Below are 25191 nucleotides of genomic sequence, written 5' to 3'. Positions count from 1 at the left end.
GCAAACTGATTGCATTTTCACAGTATCTTATCAATGAAGTTACGTCTACTACCTGCTTCACTGACAATTCAGCACTTTGTGATTATTCCATTTTGTATATGTTGTGGTTGGCAGGAGAGCCAACACCGTATTACTAAAGGAGGCCGAAATGCACGCATCAGCTCACACAGGCTGGCGTGAGGTCTGGAACGTGACAAGGGAATTAGAATTGAGAAACACAGACGTAAGGGTCGAATACTTAACTTTAATCCATTAATGATGAACGTCGCTTTTGACATTACATGATTCACAGTATCAATAGAAACTGACAATGGCGCCTTGCTAGGTCGTAGCAAATAACGTAGCTGAAGGCTATGCTAACTATCGTCTTGGCAAATGGGAGTGTAGAAGTCAGTGAACCATCGCTAGTAAAGTCGGCTGTACAACTGGGGCGAGTGCTAGGAAGCCTCTCTAGACCTGCTGTGTGGCGGCGCTCGGTCTGCAATCACTGATAGTGGCGACACGCGGGTCCAACGTATACTACTGGACCGCGGCCGATTTAAAGGCTACTACCTAGCAAGTGTGGTGTCTGGCGGTGACACCACAGTATCCTGATGTGGTTGAAATAGGGGCTAACCTGGCTATGTATTCTGTATAGAATTTTCCAAATGTCAAGGGAGCAATCCCAATATTGCCCACCTGACTTACGGGAACCTCAGAAAGCCTGAAACTGGATGGTCAAATGGGGTTTGAACCACCACTCTTTGTAAATGCAAGTCCACTGTGCTATTGTTGTCCACCTCACTCAGTAGAGGGACTGAGGAATACTGAGTTTGAAAATCATAATATGCAAAGCTGGACTGCAGATTGACAGTTAGACTGGACTGAGAGAGTGTGTGTGCTGTATTGGGAAAGAGAAGAAGAGAGGTCCCTGTGGGCTCTTGCTGTATCTGTGTGCATCAGTTCAGATAAGTATCCCTATCAGTAGCTAGTCCCACAGGCTGTTCCTTAAAAGCTGCATAAGCCACGGAATTCCCTCCCTCCCTCACAGTGGCCAAACTTTAAAAATTCCCTTCTCATGATGTGACCCCCTTCTTTCACAGCAAACCTCAAATTCTGCTGATCCTTATCCCTCACCAACCTGATTCTACATAAAGGGACTCAATGAAACATATATCCCTATACTACCTCTGCTCCCTCTGCAAGATCCTATTAATGGGCAGTCCCAACTTCTACCCCATATATCCCAAATGGAAACCATTGCCCACCAGTACCTGGAAGAGTGCTCAAGACACCACTTGAAAAATTATCATATTTATTACAACCTACACTTGCCTCAGTGCACTACTCTCGTTCAGGACCTACCCTACCACCCAGTGAACCCTCTCATCAACCCCACATATCAGCCATACCCTGCCCTGCTGACTTTTAGCAGCTACCATATCCTACTAGACTCCCTCCCTATGTCTTACAAAAACAGAACCTAAACACAACCAAAAGACTGTTGTCAATCTATCCACCAAAAATTTCAGTCCTTCAGAAGTTTGTCATATCCAGAGGCCCCACACAACGCTGGACTGGTCAAAGACCTACCCTCCTTCTCCCAATCTGTACAGTGGAAATACTTATTTGATACTGATACCTCCAACCAAAGTAATCAAATCCCAACACTAAATCTCATTGCTGTGACTTCATACCACCACCCTCATTCCCATTTAGTCACCACTTGGTTACCTGCCAAAAATTCTTTACCTCTAACTTGGTCTTGTCATCCTTCCTCAGGTGCTTTCCCAAGAACGCAAACCTCTCAATGGAATAAAGAACAGCCATCCACAATCTCAAGTCAGACTCTGATTTCATCATTCTCCCTGCAGACAAACACTCCACCTCTGTCATGCTGATCCCACAGTGACCATCTGACAGAAAGCATCTGCATCTGACTGACTCCCCCACCTGCTGGCCCTTCCATAGTTATTCGATGCTAGAAGTTTAGGATAACCTCCAATCCCTACTCAGATGCTTAGGCCAATACCAGAATATTTCCCCTGAATCCATAACCCTTCCTATTCCCAATGACCCTTTTACATGTTTCCCAAAATCCATAAACCAGACAGTCTTTGTTTCCACTGCCATTGTAACTGGTTACTGCACTTCCACTGAAAAAATATCCACTCTTGTCAACCAAACCCCCAGCAAATTGCCTGTAGGCTAGCTTCTGATATTAAAGATAGGAACCATATCCTTCATCGACACTTGAGCACCCCCACCTGATTACCACTTGCATGCCTACACTTGTTGCTGTTGGTGCCACCTCCTTACACCAGTAGCCCATCAAGCTCATGGTTTTGCTGCTATAGAAAACTACCTCTCCCAACATCGTCCTGACCCCAACCCATTACCTCAGTCCTTAAATGTCTAACAATTACATTCTCGCACGTGACTACTTCTCCTTTGATGGGAAGTTGTATACAGATACCTGTGATAAGACCATGTGCACCCACATGGCATACTTCCAATCTAAACTCTTTATGCACCATCTGGAGGAAACCTTCGTAACCCCCCAAAACCCTTTGTCTGGTTTGGATTCTTTGAGGGTATCTCCATGATCTGTATTGAGGGTCAAGATACTGTATCCTCATTCCTCTAAAGCCGCAATGCCTGCCTCCTTCTCCCATCTGCTCCATCTGGTCCACCTTAGCCCATCGTGCTATCTTCCTGAACATTGACCACCACATCACTGATGGCTCCGTCCATATCAAGGCCATCAACCACAAACAGTACCTGCATTTTGACTGCTGTCACCTCTTCCACACCAAAAAAATCACTTTCATTCAGTCTGGTCACCCTTTGGCTGCATATCTGCAGCAATGAGAATTCTGTTTCCAGTTTGACGATGGTTTCACAAGGGTCTTCACAGAGAGACACTAGGTTTTACAAAGGTGTTTGCAGAGAGGCACTAGGTCTCACAAAGATCTTCACAGAGAGTCACTATCTCCCAAACCTAGCCTGTAAACAGATTTCCCATGCCACGTCGTGAGACACTCCTTACCCTCCCACCACCCCCAAGAATCGGCTACAAAGCAATGTTCTCCTTGTCACCAGCTATCAGCCAGGACTGAAACTACTGAACCACATCCTTCACTAGGTCTTTGATTATCTATCTATTGTCATGCCTGAAAATGAGGGACATCCTACCCAAGATCTTTCCAACCACTACAAAAGTTGTATTCCATAGCCCATCCAATCTATGCAACATCTTGGTCCAACCCGATGCCTCTCCCTCTCCCACTCCCAACCATTTTCCCCTGAGATTATATCCCTGTGGAAGATCCAGGTGCAAGACCTGTCCAACCCACCCACTCACCTACCCAGCATTTCTTATTACCGTCCTGTCATGGGTTTATCGTATTCCAGGGCCACCTGTGAGCACAGTTAAGCTCTGCTGCAATTTCTGCACAGTATTTTATGTAGGTATGACCACCAACCAGCTGTCGACTAGAATGAATGCCCATCGCCAAACTGTCACCAAGAGCAGAGTCAACCATCCAGTGGCAGAACACGCAGCTGAGCACAACATCCTCAAGTTCAATGACAGTTTTATAAACTGTGCCATTCATATCAGCCCTCCAGCACTAGCTTTCCTGACTATGCAAATGGGCATCATCCTTATCCTCTGTTCTGTTACCCCCTTTTAATCCACTCTCCCGTGTTATCATCATCGTGTGCTGCATGGACGCACCAGTATTGAGCACAGCATGAATGTACTGGCCCTGGTGCCCATATGTTGCATCCGTGTCCTGTGCACCAGCTGCCTCTTCCTCCCTGCATTCCCATTTCACACATATTATACATCCCTCCAAGCCAACAACCACCCTTCCCTAACCCTTCCTCCCACTCTCTGCCTCTTTTCTTCTCTCTCATACTCCACCCTTCATCTCAGTCTACCTACCAAACTAGAGTCATGGTGTAGTGTATCTGGCCAACACAGTGTAGTAGTGCAGGTGTAGTGTGTGTGTGTGTGTGTGTGTGTGTGTGTGTGTGTGTGTGTGTGTACAGGGTGAGGCAGCTAAGTCATAACACCCCTTGTATCTCCCCAACCATAATAGATACAAAGATGCTCTTTGGACAGTGAATTGCAGGGACAGGGGCTACTTGAATACATCACATTTCATGTTTGTGCTATTTTTAATTACAGACATATGAGGCCATCTTTGTTTTTTTGTATAGAACCTTATGTTAAATTTCAGCATAACATGATGGGCTTAAAAAGACAGCTTCAAATATGAGACGCATATATGTTCTCGTATTGTGTTTGTCCTTCGAAGCAGCGTTGTCCAATGCGACCTTTCCTGTTGTGTAGAGTACATGGTAAACGTCGCGAGTCTGTCCTTAAACAAACATGGCCATTTACCTTCCAACAGTAATACATAGTGCAATATTTTGTGCAAAAATTAACTGACGATGTCGCGAAAATATTATTCAGTTGTTTCATAACTGTGATACCAAAATAATAGACAACACACAATATTAAAATACTACAAGATGTTGAAAAAATGTTGGATCATCTTGTAGGCACTGCAGGGAACCTACAAAATTCCTGGCACTGTTCAAATTCCACACCAGAGAGTGCTTGATGTAATGAGAGGCAAAATGGGTGAAATCTATGCCAGTGCAATATGCGTAGAACACTTCTCTGACTTATACCTCATTCCGAGGCAATACGTCACGACAAAACAGTAGGGTCGTTATGTACCAATGCTAGAACGCCCTCTTTATGTACCTCGCCAGTTACATTTTTCTGCCTTGTCCTCTGTATGGCATTCTGTGATCCCGATTCAAGTAGTTTTTTGCAGATACATGAACCATGGACCTTGCTGTTGGTGGGGAGGCTTGCGTGCCTCAGCGATACAGATGGCCGTACCGTAGGTGCAACCACAACGGAGGGGTATCTGTTGAGAGGCCAGACAAACGTGTGGTTCCTGAAGAGGGGCAGCAGCCTTTTCAGTAGTTGCAGGGGCAACAGTCTGGATGATTGACGGATCTGGCCTTGCAACATTAACCAAAACGGCCTTGCTGTGCTGGTACTGCGAACGGCTGAAAGCAAGGGGAAACTACAGCCGTAATTTTTCCCGAGGACATGCAGCTTTACTGTATGATTAAATGATGATGGCATCCTCTTGGGTAAAATATTCCGGAGGTAAAATAGTCCCCCATTCGGATCTCCGGGCAGGGACTACTCAGGAGGATGTCGTTATCAGGAGAAAGAAAACTGGCGTTCTACGGATCGGAGCGTGGAATGTCAGATCCCTTAATCAGGCAGGTAGGTTAGAAAATTTAAAAAGGGAAATGGATAGGTTAAAGTTAGATATAGTGGGAATTAGTGAAGTTCGGTGGCAGGAGGAACAAGACTTCTGGTCAGGTGACTACAGGGTTATAAACACAAAATCAAATAGGGGTAATGCAGGAGTAGGTTAAATAATGAATAAAAAAAATAGGAGTGCGGGTAAGCTACTACAAACAGCATAGTGAATGCATTATTGTGGCCAAGATAGATACGAAGCCCACACCTACTACAGTAGTACAAGTTTATATGCCAACTAGCTCTGCAGATGACGAAGAAATGGAAGAAATGTACAATGAAATAAAAGAAATTATTCAGATAGTGAAGGGAGACGAAAATTTAATAGTCATGGGTGACTGGAATTCGAGTGTATGAAAAGGGAGAGAAGGAAACATAGTAGGTGAATATGGATTGGGGCTAAGAAATGAAAGAGGAAGCCGCCTAGTAGAATTTTGTACAGAGCACAACTTAATCATAGGTAACATTTGGTTTAAGAATCATGAAAGAAGGTTGTATACGTGGAAGAACCCTGGAGATACTAAAAGATATCAGATAGATTATATAATGGTAAGACAGAGATTTAGGAACCAGGTTTTAAGTTGTAAGACATTTCCAGGGGCAGATGTCGACTCTGATCACAATCTATTGGTTATGACCTGTAGATTAAAACTGAAGAAACTGCAAAAATGTGGGAAATTAAGGAGATGGGACCTGGATAAACTGAAAGAACCAGAGGTTGTACAGAGTTTCAGGGAGAGCATAAGGGAACAATTGACAGGAATAGGGGAAAGAAATACAGTAGAAGAAGAATGGGTAGCTCTGAGGGATGAAGTAGTGAAGGCAGCAGAGGATAAAGTAGGTAAAAAGACGAGGGCTGCTAGAAATCGTTGGGTAACAGAAGAAATATTGAATTTAATTGATGAAAGGAGAAAATATAAAAATGCAGTAAATGAAGCAGGCAAAAAGGAATACAAACGTCTCAAAAATGAGATCGACAGGAAGTGCAAAATGGCTAAACAGGGATGGCTAGAGGACAAATGTAAGGATGTAGAAGTTTATCTCACAAGGGGTAAGATAGGTACTGCCTACAGGAAAATTAAAGAGATCTTTGGAGAGAAGAGAACCACATGTATGAATATCAAGAGCTCAGATGGCAACCCAGTTCTAAGCAAAGAAGGGAAGGCAGAAAGGTGGAAGGAGTATATAGAAGGTTTATACAAGGGTGATGTACTTGAGGACAATATCATGGAAATGGAAGAGGATGTAGATGAAGACGAAATGGGAGATACGATACTGCGTGAAGGGTTTGACAGAGCACTGAAAGACCTGAGTCAAAACAAGGCCCCCGGAGTAGACAACATTCCATTAGAACTACTGACGGCCTTGGGAGAGCCAGTCATGACAAAACTCTACCAGCTGGTGAGCAAGATGTACGAGACAGGCGAAATACCCTCAGACTTCAAGAAGAATATAATAATTCCAATCCCAAAGAAATCAGGTGCTGACAGATGTGAAAATTACCGAACTATCAGTTTAATAAGTCACAGCTGCAAAATACTAACGCGAATTCTTTACAGACGAATGGAAAAACTGGTAGATGCAGACCTCGGGGAGGATCAATTTGGATTCCGTCGAAATGTTGGAACACGTGAGGCAATACTGACCTTACGACTTATCTTAGAAGAAAGATTAAGAAAAGGCAAACCTACGTTTCTAGCATTTGTAGACTTAGAGAAAGCTTTTGACAATGTTAACTGGAATACTCTCTTTCAAATTCTGAAGGTGGCAGGGGTAAAATACAGGGAGCGAAAGGCTATTTACAATTTGTACAGAAACCAGATGGCAGTCATAAGAGTCGAGGGGCATGAAAGGGAAGCAGTGGTTGGGAAAGGAGTGAGACAGGGTTGTAGCCTCTCCCCGATGTTATTCAATCTGTATATTGAGCAAGCAGTAAAGGAAACAAAAGAAAATTTTGGAGTAGGTATTAAAATTCATGGAGACGAAGTGAAAACTTTGAGGTTCGCCGATGACATTGTAATTCTGTCAGAGACGGCAAAGGACTTGGAAGAGCAGTTGAACGGAATGGACAGTGTCTTGAAAGGAGGATATAAGATGAACATCAACAAAAGCAAAACGAGGGTAATGGAATGTAGTCAAATTAAATCGGGTGATGCTGAGGGAATTAGATTAGGAAATGAGACACTTAAAGTAGTAAAGGAGTTTTGCTATTTATGAAGTAAAATAACTGATGATGGTCGAAGTAGAGAGGATATAAAATGTAGACTGGCAATGGCAAGGAAAGTGATTCTGAAGAAGAGAAATTTGTTAACATCGAGTATAGATTTAATGGTCAGGAAGTCGTTTCTGAAAGTATTTGTATGGAGTGTAGCCATGTATGGAAGTGAAACATGGACAATAACTAGTTTGGACAAGAAGAGAATAGAAGCTTTCGAAATGTGGTGCTACAGAAGAATGCTGAAGATTAGATGGGTAGATCACATAACTAATGAGGAGGTATTGAATAGAATTGGGGAGAAGAGAAGTTTGTGGCACAACTTGACAAAAAGTAGGGACCGGTTGGTAGGACATGTTTTGAGGCATCAAGGGATCACAAATTTAGCATTGGAGGGCAGTGTGGAGGGTAAAAATCGTAGAGGGAGACCGAGAGATGAGTACACTAAGCAGATTCAGAAGGATGTAGGTTGTAGTAGGTACTGGGAGATGAAGCAGCTTGCACAGGATAGAGTAGCATCGAGAGCTGCATCAAACCAGTCTCAGGACTGAAGACAACAACAACAACAACAACAACAACAACAACAACAACTTGCAAGGAGCTGGCGCGGATGATGCTCACGATCAGGGTACAGCTCTGCATATCACATTATTGCTCTACCAGCATTTCTTCTGCTTTCACAATACACTAGAAGCGTATATAACTTTTCTCCATTGGGGTACATGCCTGCTCCAAGAAACTGTGATGGAAATGCGATGTCTCATTACCCCAGCAGCACATTTATACCCTTCTCTCCACCTTCCTCGTGCATCATCTTGCGGCATTATCGACAAGCAGGAAAACAACGCCTTCACTGTTAAGTTCCTCAGTCGTCAACAGGAAAAGTCGCATTTGACAACGCCGCTTCAAAGGACAAACACGATACGAGAACATATCTGTGTCTCAAAAACTATTCGCCTAAATATTATGATACACACATATATATCCCTGTAATAAAAAATAGCACAAATATAATTATGACCTCATATCTCTGTAATAAAAAATAGCACAAATATGAAATGTGATGTATTCAAGTAGCCCCGGTCCGTACAATTCAATGTCCAAATGGCATCTGTGTATCTATTACAGTTGGGGAGGTACAAGGGGTGTTATGACTTAGCTGCCTCACACTGTATACTCTAACTCAAAATGGGATTCACCTAGAAGTTAATGAAGTTTCATTCTTTTATGTGTGCCTGTTGACAAGTCACCCCTTCCAGTATTCAGAAAGTTGTTTCCTTCACTCCTAAAATTTTTGTGTACTGCCAGAACTGACCATACTATATTTAATCTTTATTGACATAGAAATAACATCATCATCACTTATTGCTTCATTTTGATACTTTAGAAGCTTCAGCAATACATTGGATGTACATCAATTTAAATTTGTGAAAAACACACACACACACACACACACACACACACACACACACACACACACACACAGAGAGAGAGAGAGAGATAGATAGAGAGAGAGAGAGAGAGAGAGAGAGATATCCTATTTGTAGGAACTTTTGTGTTGCTTATATTTTAAATTACTATATAGGCTATTGAAAAATTTAACAGTTGTGTGTGAATACTCATCTAGATTGAGATTTATAGATAGTACATGTGTATCTTGTGTTGTGGCTATGGACTTGCTTATTTTGTTGTAGTTACACAGTTCTGTGTAAAAGATATTCACTTGCAATCAGCAGGCATTCATATGTTTAAAGGTTTGGCAGACTCAGTATTATCATCTGAATGAAGTGCAGTTACATGATGCGAGTTTCTTCAAGATACAAGTAGCTCTGACAAATTGTCTGTGATTTTTAAAGACTTTTTTTGCTAAGTTCTGAGCTTGCACTTTGACTTATCACATGGAGAGTGTGACACACACTGTTTGAAGTGTTTTCATGTTACAGTGTGATTTTAAATTGCTTTGCAGCCATATTCCAAGAAATTAAGTTTCAGAATTTTTTTTCATTAATGAAACTATGGATATTGCAAGATGGAGTAACAACAATATCGAAAGGATAGATTGCTATTCACCGTAGGTAGCTACAGATGGTCACAGTGGGGGGAAAAAAACTGCTAAAATGTTTAAGTTTTCAGATAAATTCTCTCTCTCTCTCTCTCTCTCTCTCTCTCTCTCTCTCTCTCTCTCTCTCTCTCTCTCTCTCACACACACACACACACACGCACGGTCACTACTATACTCACTGGGGTCTGATTACAGATGTGTCCAGTGTGGTGGTGGGGAGTAAGTGGAGGCTTGAGGTGAGGACAAAATAGGGCTGGTAGCTGCTATGCCAGGAGGTTGTGCTGTGCGTTGTGGGTAGGAGGTGGGAGGTGGAAAAGAAGAGGAGAGAAATAGAGAAGGGGGAAAGACTAGGAGGTGCGATGGTGGGATGGTTGTGTGTGTGTTTGTGTGTGTGTAGTGCTGGAGTTGTCATGCCCATGTAGAAAATATCACATTGGTTGCAGCTTAGATTGGTGATCACATCACTGCTTTAGTAGGTAGTTCTGACCTTGATGGAGTAGGAGGTGACTGTGACAGGGCTGGAGTAGGTGTTAGTGGGAGCATGTATGGGACAGATTCTGCATCTATGTCTGTTGCAGCGGTATGAGTCATGAGGAAAGGGGTTGGGAGTAGGGATGGACAAGGATATTGCGTAGGTTCAGTGGACATTGGAATATCACTGTGAGAGGGATGGGTAGGATATTCTTCATTTCTGGGCATTGTGAGAGGTAGTCGAAACCTTCCTTACTGCCCAGAGCCCAAAGTTTTTACCTGGTTTAGATTTATTGATGTCATGTTTATAATCTAGACTGAGGACGAGGACATCTTGTTTGCATTCCTCTAGAACCTCAATACCTTTTTCCCCATCCACCTTGCCTGCTCCTCCTCAACCCAACAAACCACCTTCCTCGACCTTGACCTCTACTTCAGAGATAGCTACATCAGGTCCGCTGTCCATATCAAACCTGCCAATCACTAACAATACCTCCAGTTCGACAGCTGCCACCCTTTCCATATAAAGAAGACCCTTCTGTGCAGCTTAGCTCTCAGTATCAGTCACATCTGTCGTGATGAGCAGCCCTCCCCAAATATGCCAAGGGTGTCACTGAAGCCATTACAGACTTAAATTATCCTTCAACCTTGTCCATAAACAGATCTTCCATGCCTTGTCTCTCAAGTCACTTAGCACTTCCCACATATCCACTGTCAAACTACAAATGTGCAATTCTCACATGACTCAGTTCCACCCAGGACTGGAGAAACTGAATAACATTCCATGCCAGTGTTTCGAATACCTCTCATCGTGGCCTGAAATGAGGATTATTGCCCCAGCTATTTTCCACACCTATCTCTCAGTGGCGTTCTACCACCCATCGAATGTGCACAATGTTCTTGTCCATCTGTACTCCACACCTGCTCCCATCCCCTCGCCACATGTCTCATATCCTTGTAATGGACTTAGATGCAGGACCTATCCCATACATCCTTCCACTACCACTTACTCCAGTTCTGTCATAGGCATCTCCTATACCATCAAAGACAGGGCTGCCTATGAAACAGCCATGTGATGTACAAACTAAGCTGCAACAAAATGCCACTTTCTAAGTGGGTATAACAAGCAACTAAGTTATCTGTCCACACGAATTGCCATTGCCGAACTGTGGACAAGAGACAGCTTGACCATCCAGATGATGAATATGCTGCCTAACATAACGTGCTTCACTTAAATGACTGCTTCACAGTCTGTGCCATCTGGATTATTCATACCAATACCAGGTTTTCTGAATCGGGCAGGTAGGAACTCCCTGTACAACATATTCTTTGTTTCAATAGCCTGGTGCTCTCAACCTATGCTAGACCCTGTCCTCCACCTATCTGCCCATTCCCTGCTCCTACTCTTGCATTACACATGCTTTCCATCCCATTGTTGTAGCTATTATAATTTTCCAACAATATTAGAGAAGGAAAGTTGCTACTCATCATATAGCAGAGATGTTGAGTTGTGATAGGCACAACAAAAAAGATTCACACAATATTTGTTGTGCCTATCATGACTCAGTGTCTCTGCTATATGGGGAGTAGCAACTTTCCTTCTCTAGTATTGTTACATTCCATCCTGGATTTTCCATTATTATAATTTTCCTGTTCTTTATTCCCCACCTTCTCCCACCCCCCAGCACAGCTTTCCGACACTACACTTGGTAGCTGTATCCCATCCCCGCCACATCCCTGCACACTCCAATAGGCAGCACAGCATCTTCCTCCATTGCTGCTACCTGTCCCCCTCCTCACCCCACTACTCCTCCTCCTCCTTACCCGTGTGATCAACAGCAGATTTCTGCCCATGTTAGATGCAGTCGCAGTCGGGTCCATGTAGCTGGAGACAGTGGCCCCGTGTGTGAGCTGTGCTTGCCTGTGTGTGTGTGTGTGTGTGTGTTTTGTATTTCTGAAGAAGTTCTTTGTCAAAAAGATTAATATTTTAGCAGTATTTTTCATTGTGCCTGTCTGGGAGTCAGTGCCTCATCTATGTGGTGAGTAGCAATCTATTCATTCCATATTTTTGATTTCAGTAACCAAGACATGGCATGGGGTCAAATTGTTGTAGAAGTGGGGAAGAGGGTAAATTCATGTACACTGTTTGTTCTTTATTATTATTTTCTTAATTTTGTTGGAACCCGATTAGTAATCATGGACATTAAATATATACTGCAGCTGTAATTAAAATTCTGACGCCATCTACAATTTTTTCCTTAAATAAATATATTTACATCATTATTGTAAAAAAGGATCAACACAGATCCTAGGACGGAGCTCTGTGGTACTCGATACTTAATCAGAGATTTATTAGATAAGTGTTCCTTTGTTATAATGACATTGGCTTTGATTTCATCACGCATTAATTTTAACATGATTGTTCAGGAAGGGGGAAGCTAGTACAGCAAATTTAAAAAACTATTAATTCCAAGTGAAATGTCATTGAAGATATTGTATATTTGTCTGTGGCTAACAAAAATGACTTAATTATCAATTATTCTAATTCTGTAGCAAGTCCAATGATTATGATGATGGTATTTTGTGTAAATGGTAATTTTAGTGTGCTCTACAACAGACTGCAACACATATGAATTATACCTTGCTTTGTTGCCTGTTGTCGCATCTTGCTTAGTATGTTCATGTTCAACAACTTTTAAAGGCTCATGAGAACAGTTAAATATATATCATATTTGAAGCTACTTATTAATAAATGTAATGTAGTTGGATAGATAAAAACCAACTCACCAAGTGGTGGTAGAGAATACACATATAAAAAGGTTTACTTATGCAAGCTTTCTGAGCCAGCGGCCCCTTCTTCTGGCAGAAGGGTGGAAGGGGAAGGTAGAGGGATGAAGGGAAAGGAGCTGGAGAGGTTTAGGAAGAGGGGTAGAGTTCACAGAAGTCACTCAGAACTCTATTTCAGGGGAAATTTACTGGACATAATGAGATGGAAAGACTGATTTGTTAGAGCAAACAAAATTATAATACAGATATTGATCAGTACGTATAAGCTGAAGAATAATTTTACATCAGTCCTTCCTTCTGTCTCCTGACCTGGAGTTCTGGATGACTTTTCCAAACTCTACCCCTCTTCCTAGGCCTCTCCATTTCCTTTCTCATCACCCCTCTTATTTCCTCTTCAACACTTCTGCTGGGAGAAGGATCCACTGGCTCCGATAGCTTGCATAAGTAAAACCTTTTTTATATGTTATGTTCTCCTAGTGCCACCTGGCGAGTAGATTTTTTATCTATCTAATTACACTGTATTGTAAAAAATTTATTCTCTCTCTCTCTCTCTCTCTCTCTCTCTCTCTCTCTCTCTCTCTCTCTCTGTGTGTGTGTGTGTGTGTGTGTGTGTGTGTGTGTGTGTATAACAAATATGTCTGCTTGTGTCTATGTATGTGTGGATGGATGTGTGTGTGTATGTGTGTGTGTGTGTGTGTGTGTGTGTGTGTGTGTGTGTGTGTGTGCGCGCGAGTCTACACCTGTCCTTTTTTTCCCCCTAAGGGAAGTCTTTCCGCTCCTGGGATTGGAATGACTCCTTGACTCCTTACCCTCTCCCTTAAAACCCACTTCCTTTCGTCTTTCCCTCTCCTTCCTGAAGAAGCAACCATCGGTTGCGAAAGCTAGTAATTCTGTGTGTGTGTTTGTGTGTTTTGTTCATTGTGCCTGTCTGCTGGCGCTTTCCCGCTTGGTAAGTCTTGGAATCTTTGTTTTTAATATATTTTTCCCATGTGGAAGTTTCTTATGATCTGGACTCACAGTGAAGAACAACTCCAGAATTTCCTCTCCAACCTCAACTCCTTTGGTTCCATCAGATTCACCTGGTCCTACTCCAAATCCCATGCCACTTCCCTTGACATTGACCTCCATCTGTCCAGTGGTCAGCTTCACACATCCGTCCACGTCAAACCCGCCAACAAGCAACAGTACCTCCATTATGACAGCTGCCACCCATTCCATATCAAACGGTCCCTTCCCTACAGCCTAGGACTTCGTGGCAAACGAATCTGCTCCAGTCCTGAATCCCTGGACCATTACACCAACAACCTGAAAACAGCTTTCGCATCCGGCAACTACCCTACTGACCTGGTACAGAAGCAGATAACCAGAGCCAATTCCTCATCCCCTCAAACCCAGAACCTCTCACAGAAGAAACCCAAAAGTGCCCCACTTGTGACAGGATACTTCCCGGGACTGGATCAAACTCTGAATGCGGCTCTCCAGCAGGGATACGACTTCCTAAAATCCTGCCCCGAAATGAGATCCATCCTTCATGAAATCCTCCCCACTCCACCAAGAGTGTCTTTCCGCTGTCCACCTAACCTCCGTAACCTCTTGGTTCATCCTTATGAAATCCCCAAACCACCTTCCCTACCCTCTGGCTCCTACCCTTGTAACTGCCCCCGGTGTAAAACCTGTCCTATGCACCCTCCCACCACCACCTACTCCAGTCCTGTAACCCGGAAGGTGTACACGATCAAAGGAAGAGCCACGTGTGAAAGCTCCCACGTGATTTACCAACTGACCTGCCTACACTGTGACGCTTTCTATGTGGAAATGACCAGCAACAAACTGTCCATTCATATGAATGGACACAGGCAGACAGTGTTTGTTGGTAATGAGGATCACCCTGTGGCTAAACATGCCTTGGTGCACGGCCAGCACATCTTGGCACCGTGTTACACCGTCCGAGTTATCTGGATACTTCCTACCAACACCAACCTTTCAGAACTCCGGAGATGGGAACTTGCCCTTCAATATATCCTCTCTTCTCGTTATCCACCAGGCCTCAATTTCTGCTAATTTCAAGTTGCTGCCACTCATACATCACCTGTCTTTCAACAACATCTTTGCCTCCACACTTCTGCCTCGAGTTACATCTCTGCCCTTACTCTTTGCCTTTAAATATGTCTGCTTGTGTCTGTGTATGTATGGATGGATGTGTGTGTGTGTGTGTGTGTGTGTGTGTGTGTGTGTGTGTGTGTGTGTGTGTGCGCGCAAGTATATACCTTTCCTTTTTTCCCCCTAAGGTAAGTCTTTCCACTCCCGGGATTGGAATGACTCCTTACCCTCTCCCTTAAAACCCACATCCTTTCATCTTTCCTTTTCCTTCCCTCTTTCCTGACGAAGCAACTGCCAGTTGCGAAAGCTCGTAATTCTGTGTGTGTGTTTGTGTGTTTTGTTCATGTGCCTGTCTGCTGGCGCTTTCCCGCTTGGTAAGTCTTGGAATCTTTGTTTCTAATATATATATATATATATATATATATATATATATATATATATATATATATATATATATAAAACAGAAAGAAACTTCCACATGGGAAAAATATATTAAAAACAAAGATTCCAAGACTTACCAAGCGGGAAAGCGCCGGCAGACAGGCACATGAACAAAACACACAAACACACACACAGAATTACGAGCTTTCGCAACTGGCAGTTGCTTCGTCAGGAAAGAGGGAAGGAGAGGGAAAAATGAAAGGATGTGGGTTTTAAGGGAGAGGGTAAGGAGTCATTCCAATCCCGGGACCGGAAAGACTTCCCTTAGGGGAAAAAAAGGACAGGTGTACACTCGCACACACACACACACACACACACACACACACACACACACACACACACATACCCATCCGCACATACACAGACACAAGCAGACATATTTAAAGGCAAAGAGTAAGGGCAGAGATGTCAGTCGAGGCGGAAGTACAGAGGCAAAGAAGTTGTTGAAAGACAGGTGAGGTATGAGCGGCGGCAACTTGAAATTAGCGGAGGTTGAGGCCTGGCGGATATCGAGAAGAGAGGATATACTGAAGGGCGAGTTCCCATCTCCGGAGTTCGGATAGGTTGGTGTTGGTGGGAAATATCCAGATAACTCGGACGGTGTAACACTGTGCCAAGATGTGCTGGCCGTGCATCAAGGCATGTTTAGCCACAGGGTGATCCTCATTACCAACAAACACTGTCTGCCTGTGTCCATTCATGCGAATGGACAGTTTGTTGCTGGTCATTCCCACATAGAAAGCATCACAGTGCAGCCAGGTCAGTTGGTAAATCACGTGGGTGCTTTCACATGTGGCTCTCCCTTTGATCGTGTACACCTTCCGGGTTACAGGACTGGAGTAGGTGGTGGTGGGAGGGTGCATAGGACAGGTTTTACACCGGGGGCGGTTGCAAGGGTAGGAGCCAGAGGGTAGGGGAGGTGGTTTGGGTATTTCATAGGGATGAACCAAGAGGTTACGAAGGTTAGGTGGACGGCGGAAAGACACTCTTGGTGGAGTGGGGAGGATTTCATGAAGGATGGATCTCATTTCGGGGCAGGATTTTAGGAAGTCGTATCCCTGCTGGAGAGCCACATTCAAGGTCTGATCCAGTCCCGGGAAGTATTCTGTTACAAGTGGGGCACTTTTGGGGTTCTTCTGTGAGAGGTTCTGGGTTTGAGGGGATGAGGAAGTGGCTCTGGTTATCTGCTTCTGTACCAGGTTGGGAGGGTAGTTGCGGGATGCGAAAGCTGTTTTCAGGTTGTTGGTGTAATGGTCGAGGGATTCAGGACTGGAGCAGATTCGTTTGCCACGAAGGTCTAGGCTTTAGGGAAGGGACCGTTTGATATGGAATGGGTGGCAGCTGTCATAATGGAGGTACTGTTGCTTGTTGGTGGGTTTGATGTGGACGGATGTGTGCAGCTGGCCATTGGACAGATGGAGGTCAACATCTAGGAAAGTGGCATGGGATTTGGAGTAGGACCAGGTGAATCTGATGGAACCAAAGGAGTTGAGGTTGGAGAGGAAATTCTGGAGTTGTTCTTCACTGTGAGTCCAGATCATGAAGATGTCATCAATAAATCTGTACCAAACTTTGGGTTGGCAGGCTTGGGTAACCAAGAAGGCTTCCTCTAAGCGACCCATAAATAGGTTGGCATACGAGGGGGCCATCCTGGTACCCATGGCTGTTCCCTTTAATTGTTGGTATGTCTGGCCTTCAAAAGTGAAGAAGTTGTGGGTCAGGATGAAGCTGGCTAAGGTGACGAGGAAAGAGGTTTTAGGTAGGGTGGCAGGTGATCGGCGTGAACGGAAGTGCTCCATTGCAGCGAGGCCCTGGACGTGCGGGATATTTGTGTATAGGGAAGTGGCATCAATGGTTACCAGGATGGTTTCTGGGGGTAACAGACTGGGTACGGATTCCAGGCGTTCGAGAAAGTGGTTGGTGTCTTTGATGAAGGATGGGAGACTGCATGTAATGGGTTGAAGGTGTTGATCTTCGTAGGCAGAGATACGTTCTGTGGGGGCTTGGTAACCAGCTACAATGGGGCGGCCAGGATGTTTGGGTTTGTGAATTTTAGGAAGTAGGTAGAAGGTAGGAGTGCGAGGTGACGGTGGGGTGAGGAGTTTGATGGAGTCAGGTGAAAGGTTTTGTAGGGGGCCTAAGGTTCTGAGGATTCCTTGAAGCTCCGCCTGGACATCAGGAATGGGATTACTTCGGCAAACTTCGTATGTAGAGTTGTCTGAAAGCTGACGCAGTCCCTCAGCCACATACTCCCGACGATCAAGTACCACAGTCGTGGAACCCTTGTCAGCCGGAAGAATGATGATGGATCGGTCAGCTTTCAGATCACGGATAGCCTGGGATTCGGCTGTGGTGATGTTGGGAGTAGGATTAAGGTTTTTCAAGAAAGATTGAGAGGCAAGGCTGGAAGTGAGAAATTCCTGGAAGGTTTGGAGAGGGTGGTTTTGAGGAAGAGGAGGTGGGTCCCGCTGTGATGGAGGACGGAACTGTTGCAGGCAGGGTTCAATTTGGATAGTGTCTTGGGGAGTTGGATCATTAGGAGTGGGATCAGGATTGTTTTTCTTCGTGGCAAAGTGATATTTCCATCAGAGACTACGAGTGTAGGACAGTAAATCCTTGACAAGGGCAGTTTGGTTGAACCTGGGAGTGGGGCTGAAAGTGAGGCCTTTGGATAGGACAGAGGTTTCGGATTGGGAGAGGGGTTTGGAGGAAAGGTTAACTACTGAATTGGGGTGTTGTGGTTCCAGATTGTGTTGACTAGAATTTTGAGGTGTTGGGGGGAGTGGAGCTGGAAGTGGGAGATTGAGTAGATGGGAGAGACTGGGTCTGTGTGCAATGAGAGGAGGTTGAGGTTTGCTGGAAAGGTTGTGGAGGGTGAGTGAGTTGCCTTTCCGGAGGTGGGAAACCAGGAGATTGGATAGTTTTTTGAGGTGGAGGGTGGCATGTTGTTCTAATTTGCGGTTGGCCTGTAGGAGGATGCTATGTACAGCCGGTGTGGATGTGGGAGAGGAAAGATTGAGGACTTTGATTTGGGATAGGAGTTGACGGGTGTGTTCATTGGCCGAGTCGATGTATAGGTGAAGGATTAGGCGGGTGAGGGCTATGGATTGTGCTGTTTGGAACTGGTATAAGGACTGATGGAAAGAAGGATTGCAGCCAGAGATGGGAACTTTAAGTGTGAGGCCTTTGGGAGTAATGCCAAATGTCAGACAAGCCTGAGTAAATAAAATATGGGAGCGTAATCTGGCTAGGGTGGAGGCATGTTTGCGGAGGGAATGTAAATAAAATTTAATGGGGTCGTTGTAGGGATGTTGTGAGGTTGACATGGTATTGGTAGGTGGAAAGGGTAATATGAGGTTAAAGTGAAAGTAAAGAGAAATTTATATAGGGAGAGATAAAGGTGTGAAAAAAGTCGAAAAAGTGTTGGTTTGAGATGTGCTATGTTGATCATGTGCTGAACTTAGGTTGGTGAACAACAATGGGTGCAAAGGTTGGGAAGTTATGTTGTCTCCAGATCACGTTAAAGGGTGGGGAAATTCAAGAAAATTTCGAGAAATTCAAGAAAATTTCGACAAAAAAATTTTTTCGAAAAAAGTTTCGAAAAAATAATTTGCGAAAAAATAAGATTCGAAAAAAATTTTCGAATAAAATCTCGAAGAATATGTGTGTAAATGTATTCAAAGGACTGGTTATGTACTGGCAGGTTATGATAATGAGGCTAACAATTGTTTGATGAAGAAATAATAACGTGTAAACCTGTGGGAAGCTGCTAAAAAATGATCTGTTTTGTGGGAAAAACGGGAATGGAAATAAAACGAAAGTTGTTGGGAAAAAAAACTGAGATGGTTGTGTAATGGGTGAAAGGAACTGAAGCTGTGAAATAGTATTCATGAGTTTACACGAAGTGTTTGTAAACTTGGAACAATGGATTTTATAGCAGCGGTTATGTTGAAAGCGTTGAAAATTTTAGGTTATGGTTTGGAAGTAAATTACGTATTATTGAGTATAATTAGGCAGGATAAAATGTATGGTAGATTACGGAAAAATGGAAGATGAATACAAAGTGGAACTTCTTGTACAAACGAAAAGAGAAAGTAAGACGATAGAGAAGATTTCGAAATGCAACAGAGACAATAACAAACGTAATTGTTGGGGTCAAATTAATGACGATGTAAATAAAACAGAAAGAAACTTCCACATGGGAAAAATATATTAAAAACATAGATTCCAAGACTTACCAAGCGGGAAAGCGCCGGCAGACAGGCACATGAACAAAACACACAAACACACACACAGAATTACGAGGTTTCGCAACTGGCAGTTGCTTCGTCAGGAAAGAGGGAAGGAGAGGGAAAAATGAAAGGATGTGAGTCTACCCTCCCAACCTGGTACAGAAGCAGATAACCAGAGCCACTTCCTCATCCCCTCAAACCCAGAACCTCTCACAGAAGAACCCCAAAAGTGCCCCACTTGTAACAGAATACTTCCCGGGACTGGATCAGACCTTGAATGTGGCTCTCCAGCAGGGATACGACTTCCTAAAATCCTGCCCCGAAATGAGATCCATCCTTCATGAAATCCTCCCCACTCCACCAAGAGTGTCTTTCCGCCGTCCACCTAACCTTCGTAACCTCTTGGTTCATCCCTATGAAATCCCCAAACCACCTCCCCTACCCTCTGGCTCCTACCCTTGCAACCGCCCCCGGTGTAAAACCTGTCCTATGCACCCTCCCACCACCACCTACTCCAGTCCTGTAACCCGGAAGGTGTACACGATCAAAGGGAGAGCCACATGTGAAAGCACCCACGTGATTTACCAACTGACCTGGCTGCACTGTGATGCTTTCTATGTGGGAATGACCAGCAACAAACTGTCCATTCGCATGAATGGACACAGGCAGACAGTGTTTGTTGGTAATGAGGATCACCCTGTGGCTAAACATGCCTTGATGCACGGCCAGCACATCTTGGCACAGTGTTACACCGTCCGAGTTATCTGGATATTTCCCACCAACACCAACCTATCCGAACTCCGGAGATGGGAACTCGCCCTTCAGTATATCCTCTCTTCTCGATATCCGCCAGGCCTCAACCTCCGCTAATTTCAAGTTGCCGCCGCTCATACCTCACCTGTCTTTCAACAACTTCTTTGCCTCTGTACTTCCGCCTCGACTGACATCTCTGCCCTTAACTCTTTGCCTTTAAATATGTCTGCTTGTGTCTGTGTATGTGCGGATGGATATGTGTGTGTGTGTGTGTGCGAGTGTACACCTGTCCTTTTTTTCCCCTAAGGGAAGTCTTTCCGGTCCCGGGATTGGAATGACTCCTTACCCTCTCCCTTAAAACCCACATCCTTTCATTTTTCCCTCTCCTTCCCTCTTTCCTGACGAAGCAACTGCCAGTTGCGAAAGCTCGTAATTCTGTGTGTGTGTTTGTGTGTTTTGTTCATGTGCCTGTCTGCCGGCGCTTTCCCGCTTGGTAAGTCTTGGAATCTTTGTTTTTAATATATATATATATATATATATATATATATATATATATATATATATATATATATATATATATGAGAGACAGAGAGAGAGATTTTATATTACAGTGTTCTGTTTCGTAGCTTTGAGCTCCTATTTTGATAGTCTCCTTATGGTGTGTGCACTGTGGAGGAAATCAATTTGTAATTTCTTTTGTGTGACCTGATGAATGACAATGAAAGACTGAAACAAGTGTTAGTATTTTCGATACCAAATTCAGGAGGAGACCAAACAAGCACAGTTCCTGTCACTGGCCATAGTGTACTTCATTTCGGTGTTGATGGTGTCCAAGTATCGTGACATACTGGAGCCACCTGTCGCGCCACGGCCTCCCAGCCCGGGGCCAGGTCCAGTGCTGCGGAACGATGGCGGTTCCCACCACAGCAGCAGTCCTCCAGGTATGGTTGGCCACTGGTAGTAGTAAGAATCAAAAAGGCACAAACCTATATGTGCAGCTTTTGTGTGATCGTGTGACAAAGCAGCAGCAGCAGCAGCAGCAGCAGCAGCAGTGCAGTTGCTCATAATTAATTACCAATGTAGCCTGTTTGAAAGCACTTGGCACTACTTTGTTTTTACGATCATCAGTATCCTGCATAGTGCTACAATTTTCCTTATGCTTCCCACTTCCTTGTGCAGGAAAATCCATTTTTTTTAATACAAAAGTAATATAGAAAAAAGTAATGTCAGGCATCCGATCTTTACAACAATTGGATTTGAAATCTGAGGTGCTTGTATCTGGCAGAAGAGAATGAATTGGAGGAATCAGAGGAAGAATCCATGAAAATATGGTAAAACCATGGTCAGGGTGGATACAATAACAATTGATCGTTGGTATCAAAAGTTTCTTGTGGTAGTCATTGTTGATATAGGGCTTCATATTCTTTACACTTAGCTTCTTTGAACAAAAAATAGGGCTTCATATTCTTTACACTTAGCTTCTTTGAACAAATGACACTCAAATACCTGAAACATAAAGTATTTTTCATCTTTTTGTATGGTCATCAACCTGCTTCCATCTATGAAGTAGATTTTGTATGCTGCATTTATTAAGTGGAACTTTTGTTTATTGTAAGATAAACCAGTCTTTTGTAATCCCGAAACCAATGAAGAGTATATTTTTATAATTTTGTTTGCTATGGAAAACAGTGTGTTCCAGAATCCATTTACAGCTTGACTCCTAAAACACAGCACATTATCAGCCATGTTGCAGCATTTCACCGTCACAGGGGCCAAACCTTTTGCCTTTACATATTTCTGCTTGTGTCTGTATATATGTGTGTGTGTGTGTGTGCGCGTGCGAGTGTGTGTGTGTGTGTGTGTGTGTGTGTGTGTGTGTGTGTGTGTGTGTGTGTGCGTGCGAGTGTATACCTGTCCCTTTTTCCCCCCAAGGTAAGTATTTCCGCTCCCGGGATTGGAATGACTCCTTACCCTCTCACTTAAAACCCACATCCTTTCGTCTTTCCCTCTTTCCTGACGAAGCAACCGTGGGTTGCGAAAGCTTGAAATTTGTGTGTGTGTTTGTGTTTGTTATTGCCTCTATCAACGTACCAACACTTTCGTTTGGTAAGTTATTGAATTTTTATTTTTAGATATATTTTTCCCATGTGGAATGTTTCCCTAAACTTCCACATGGGGAAAAATATATTAAAAACAAAGATTCCAAGACTTACCAAGTGGGAAAGCACCGGTAGATAGGCACAATGAATAAAACACAAACACACACACAGAATTTGAGCTTTCGCAACCTGCGGCTGCTTCGTCAGGAAAGAGGGAAGGAAAAGGAAAGGATGTGGGTTTTTAAGGGAGAGGGTAAGGAGTCATTCCAATCCCGGGAGCAGAAAGACTTACCTTCGGGGGAAAATGGATAGGTATATGCTCGCACACACACACACACACACACACACACACACACACACACACGCATATCCATCCATACATACACAGACACAAGCAGACATATTTCAATGTCTGTTTGTCAAGGTGTGCTAATTTTTTAATTTGATTCTTACAGAAGTCTTTCAGTGTACCGTCTCTATTCCTATAACTAGGGCCGTCCAGAAATTCACTTTTATTTATCCCCTGTTCAGCTTCCAACCAAAATTTATTTAAACTTTGATATGTTTCCTGTTGACTTAAATTTACATTTACCCAAGACAGAGCTTCACCTTCAAGACATCTTTCAACAATTTCAATTTTTGTGGTAATCGCTCATGCCTGCCATGGTGCAGAAAATCCACTGGATGTAAATTGTCTGATGGACAACATTTGATAGGAATCTTGGACCACACAGTATCATTGTTTGAATACAGAATTTTGTGAACGCAGTTTTCCTGAACTGCTGAAATCTTTTGATCTAAAACATTTACATTAGTTTGCCTATTGTTTTCAACATTTAAAATTTTTTGATCTAAACTAGTGATGTTTTTTTCCATTTTTTCTGCTATGGCCTTTTGTTCAACTCTGACATAATTAACTGTTTTGCTGATTCGACAATTAACTCATTTTTCAAAACAATAATTTATTTTCTAAGGCATCAAGTTTTTCATTCACACTTTTTAACCCTTTAGACAACCCATTTTTTAGCTGTGAAACCTGATTACTGAGTTGGTCTATTTGGTATTGTACTCTGTCCATTTTACTATTGTTTTCAGTTTTCAGGTCATTTAATTGTCCTTGCAGTGGAGTAAATTTTTCAGTTAACTGATCATTAACAGCACTAAATTTGTTATTTTTATCTCTCTGCATTTCCTCTAGTTTTGCCAAAATTAACTGCAAAATATCAGTTTTTACTGTTTCTTTGCGGACTACGCTTTCACCCGGCAAAGCATGTCCTGGCTGTTTCCTACAGCTTTTACTTCTATATCACATCTGCCCTCACCTGTATTCATTTTGTGAACAAGCACGTGAGTCCACAAACAAATTAATTTCACGAATAGCTTGTTCTTATCTTTCCTTTTTGATGTTCCTCATCGTAGCTGTGAAGTCCTCTTTTGTTCGATCTGGTCCATCATTGTTGGTAGTACCTCATCACTCTTGATAAAAATTTGTTGGGCAGTCCTCGGCCTTCTTTCTTCGTGTGATCAGAAATTCATTTATATATAAACTGCAAATGGCACAAATCACTCTCCCTTCTTCTGCAACAGACAAAACTTCATTATCAGTCAACTGATCCCGAACAGTGCCACCACTTGTAATCTACCCCTCCCTCACATCACTTGTTGATTGCCACTGACTTCAAAATAAAGGAGGAAGATTTATTGTAAACTTCTTTACTTATCTGCTTTTCTCATAGTTGGCTCCAGCTCTTCACGTCTAGGGGCTGATTCTTGAAGCTGACATTTTTGACATAATAGGTTCCAAAGGTTCAAATTGGTGTAATAACTATAGAAGAATTGCCTGATTTTATGCTGATTTTTGTTGTTTCACGTTTTTTATATCACACTGTATTTACAATTTCTACTTCAAAACTGAAAATTACATTGTTGTTGCCAAACATAAAAATATGTCTGATCACATCCGAGACATGTCCACTGCAGTACTAACAATATTCCAAAGAGTTTACAAACATTATTGACAAATGACTTTCTGTTAATCTATACTAATATTTTATAAATAAATGCGGAAATAAATTTAATAAATTTCATCATATTGTGCAATTAATAATAGGAATTTGTGTCAGATATTTTGTAATTTCAAATGTTTGTAAAAGAAAAGTAATTTTAACTGTACACACAGAGCTACCTCCCCCCATGAACCATGGACCTTGCCGTTGGTGGGGAGGCTTGCGTGCCTCAGCGATACAGATGGCCGTACCGTAGGTGCAACCACAACGGAGGGGTATCTGTTGAGAGGCCAGACAAACGTGTGGTTCCTCAAGAGGGGTAGCAGCCTTTTCAGTAGTTGCAGGGGCAACAGTCTGGATGATTGACTGATCTGGCCTTGTAACATTAACCGAAACGGCCTGGCTGTGCTGGTACTGCGACCGGCTGAAAGCAAGGGGAAACTACAGCCGTAATCTTTCCCGAGCGCATGCAGCTTTACTGTATGATTAAATGATGAAGTCGTCCTCTTGGGTAAAATATTCCGGAGGTAAAATAGTCCCCCATTCGGATCTCCGGGCGGGGACTACCCAAGAGGACGTCGTTATCAGGAGAAAGAAAACTGGCGTTCTACGGATCGGAGCATGGAATGTCAGATCCCTTAATCGGGCAGGTAGGTTAGAAAATTTAAAAAGGGAAATGGATAGATT

General features: G+C 43.2%; 1 protein-coding gene across 6 annotated transcripts in view; it reads left to right on the top strand.

Annotated features, from left to right (window-relative positions):
• The window catches only part of LOC126281932 (neurobeachin), a 2071601-nt gene that overhangs the window by 1202407 nt on the left and 844003 nt on the right, over positions 1-25191 (top strand). For 3 of the 6 annotated variants that reach the window (XM_049981271.1, XM_049981274.1, XM_049981276.1), the window contains exon 27: positions 21163-21340. In XM_049981271.1, the coding sequence (XP_049837228.1) occupies positions 21163-21340 (178 nt within the window). Of the gene's footprint in view, positions 1-21141; positions 21341-25191 lie in introns of all 6 variants that reach the window. The other 3 variants (XM_049981272.1, XM_049981275.1, XM_049981273.1) reach the window with 1 other exon arrangement.

Source organism: Schistocerca gregaria, chromosome 7 (assembly GCF_023897955.1).
Source record: "Schistocerca gregaria isolate iqSchGreg1 chromosome 7, iqSchGreg1.2, whole genome shotgun sequence".
NCBI lineage: Eukaryota > Metazoa > Arthropoda > Insecta > Orthoptera > Acrididae > Schistocerca > Schistocerca gregaria.
Note: the sequence above shows the minus strand (reverse complement) of the source record. Positions and strands in the feature narration are given on the sequence as shown.